This window comes from Condylura cristata, unplaced genomic scaffold, assembly GCF_000260355.1.
Source record: "Condylura cristata isolate star-nosed mole 26May11 unplaced genomic scaffold, ConCri1.0 scaffold00023, whole genome shotgun sequence".
Lineage (NCBI taxonomy): Eukaryota > Metazoa > Chordata > Mammalia > Eulipotyphla > Talpidae > Condylura > Condylura cristata.
The window spans coordinates 13,146,915-13,149,398 of NW_004567124.1; the positions used below are offsets into that span (position 1 = coordinate 13,146,915).

At 41.4% G+C, this 2,484-nt stretch overlaps 1 protein-coding gene across 1 annotated transcript in view; it reads right to left on the reverse strand.

The window, feature by feature from the left end:
- Nucleotides 1–394: 394 nt before the first annotated feature.
- MYZAP (myocardial zonula adherens protein) overlaps nt 395–2,484 on the reverse strand; it is a 92,148-nt gene continuing 90,058 nt past the window's right edge. Inside the window, exon 13 of the mRNA XM_012728677.1 lies at nt 395–1,274. Coding sequence (XP_012584131.1) covers nt 1,178–1,274 — 97 coding nt within the window. The 3' untranslated portion in view covers nt 395–1,177. The remainder of the gene's footprint in view (nt 1,275–2,484) is intronic.

Sequence of the window (2,484 nt, forward strand, 5' to 3'; positions counted from 1 at the left end):
CTTCTTAGTGCTGTATTTTAACCCACTGCACCACTGGGGAGGGCCTGGGGGTTGTTTTTTAAAGTAAAAATTATTTTTGTGTTTGTAACCATGAATATGCCTTACTCTTTCCAGAACTTGGCTTAACTAGGTGAATTTCAGAGTTGAAAATTCTCCCTCTCTCGCCACCCATGCACCTACTTCCCTCATGCACACATATATCTTATCTTCAGTTTATAAATGTTTCTCTGGACCTTACTGATTGAAAGATTATTGTGCTCTAACTTAGACACTCACTCCAGGGCCCAATTCTGCTTGCTCTACCCGTTCTCCATGGCTCTACATAGTCATGAATGAAACAGAGACTTTAGTACAACAAAATATATGGCATTTATTAAACATGTGACATAGGTTATAATATCAAAGTATAACATGCATGAACAAATCACCCATTCGTTTAATAAAAACACTGATCAATATTGAAAACATTGAATGATTAACTTTCCACATCATACAAAATTTTTTTCAGTTAAAGTGAGAACAAAAAATATCACAGATGGAACAAAATACAATGATTTCAGCTGACCCAATAAAGGCATAAGGCACAAATTAGGCCAAGGGGTTAGCACATGAGAATGAAGAGCATCCGACTCTCACAACTCTGCATGAATCTGCAGCACCATGAGGGGAGAGCACTTGCATGTGGGAATCCTACCCCCAGGTGCCCAAGCTCCCACAGACATCTCTGTCCCACAGAAACATAGCCTCTAATACTTAGATGGGTAATCAAAATCTTCATGCTGTAACAAATGATCCTGGTATGAATAACATTAAATTTTAAATGAATGGCCCTTTTCCTCCCATTTGAAGTCTAGTAAAATAGAAGATAAAATGTGAAGTTCTTTTGATAGTATGTCAGAGCTACATGGAAAGCTAATGATGATGGCCCAGGACAGCAGAGCACGCTGGTTGGGGGTTTGAAATATGACCTCGTAAATGTCTCCATCTGACCTTACCCCTTTCCCTTCTGCCTCCACTTTTCTTCATGTTTGAGAAATGGATTCAGACCTCAGCGATTTCCATTCGGCTGAAACTGTGCAGATGAGGAAACAAGAGTATTTGCTTTTCCTTTTCAGATGTTAACCTACCGGGTTCCAGGGCTTTCATCCCTCTGTACAATAAGCACGTCTCTGAGTGCCTAAGTCAGATTCTTCTTCATGGTTAATTCCAGGACTCTTGTGTACGGAGTATAGTTTCTGGAAGGCACAGTGATGTCACGAGCCCTACCTGTTTGACTGAGAAATGAGAAAAGACAGGTCAGGAAGCGGAGGAAAAGCTCTTCATCCTGTTTGTGTGCTAAGAATATGCTAAAACATAGTTTGTAAGCATTTAAAAATAGACTGTAAACATACAATTTCATATTTCATTTAATTGTTACAAAAGAGACCATTATTTTCAGTAATCTGTTAAAGGCTGGGTGGGTTCCAAGCAGCGATGATTCAGAAAAGAGAAGATATGCATTCAAGAAACTCAAATTTGGTGAGAAAGATGTACGCAAGTAAACTGAGGATGATCGGGTGCACACTCTCATAGCGACATGAAGAGCTGGTGCTGGAGAATCTCCACTTGCCCCTACAGATATGCTCTCTCCCTCCTCTCCTTCACCTTGTGTCCTAGAAAGTTGAACCAAAAGTCAGTGGGGTCCCTCACCCTTTGGCTTCCAGTTGGTTCTGATCATTCGGGAGATGGTGGCAATGGATAAGAAAATGAAGGGCAGAAAGGTCAGGATAATCCTCCTCTGCCAGTAATTCTGCAGCTTGTGATTGGCCACATTCCCCAGCCACGGCCACAGTTACAGTTCTCCCTCTGCTGCTCCAGAATAATCCATGGTCCTATGTTTATTCCCTTTAAAAGTGCCAACCCCTTGTAAATAATCACTTCCTTTAACCTCTTCAATTTTCTCTTCCTGTGAGGACCCTGAGCAATATAAAAATCAACATATTATGAGCAAGCAGAAGCATACTAGGAGGGTATCTGGAAATTTGCAATGGGAAGGTGGCTCCTGAAAGACCCAAGACATTCCTCAGGTGTGCATGGAGGATATGCAAATACTAGGCAGAAGGGCAAAGAAGGGTGAATGAAAGGCCACTAGTATTGAAAAGGGACACAATCTCTACAACTGGACTAAAGAGTTCATAATGGAAAGTTGCAGAAGACCAGCTGACACAAGCTATGCAACGTCTATCGTCTGACAGATTCCGGGTAGATCGGGAAAAGCTCTGAAAAATCAGACTTTCCACTGCTAACTTATGCTATGACCTCCCTTTTTTGTATAACCATAATATCAAAATATTCTGAGCAATTTTCAGCTTATAATTGGACTGCCTCAGCCGCACAAGGCCTGCCTGCCCTTACAAGCAAGCACTGCACCAGGGTGAAAAAATTCCCCAGAAGTCAAGTGACTTGACTACTGACTGATAAAAGCAAAAGGGCTGTTTTTGCAAA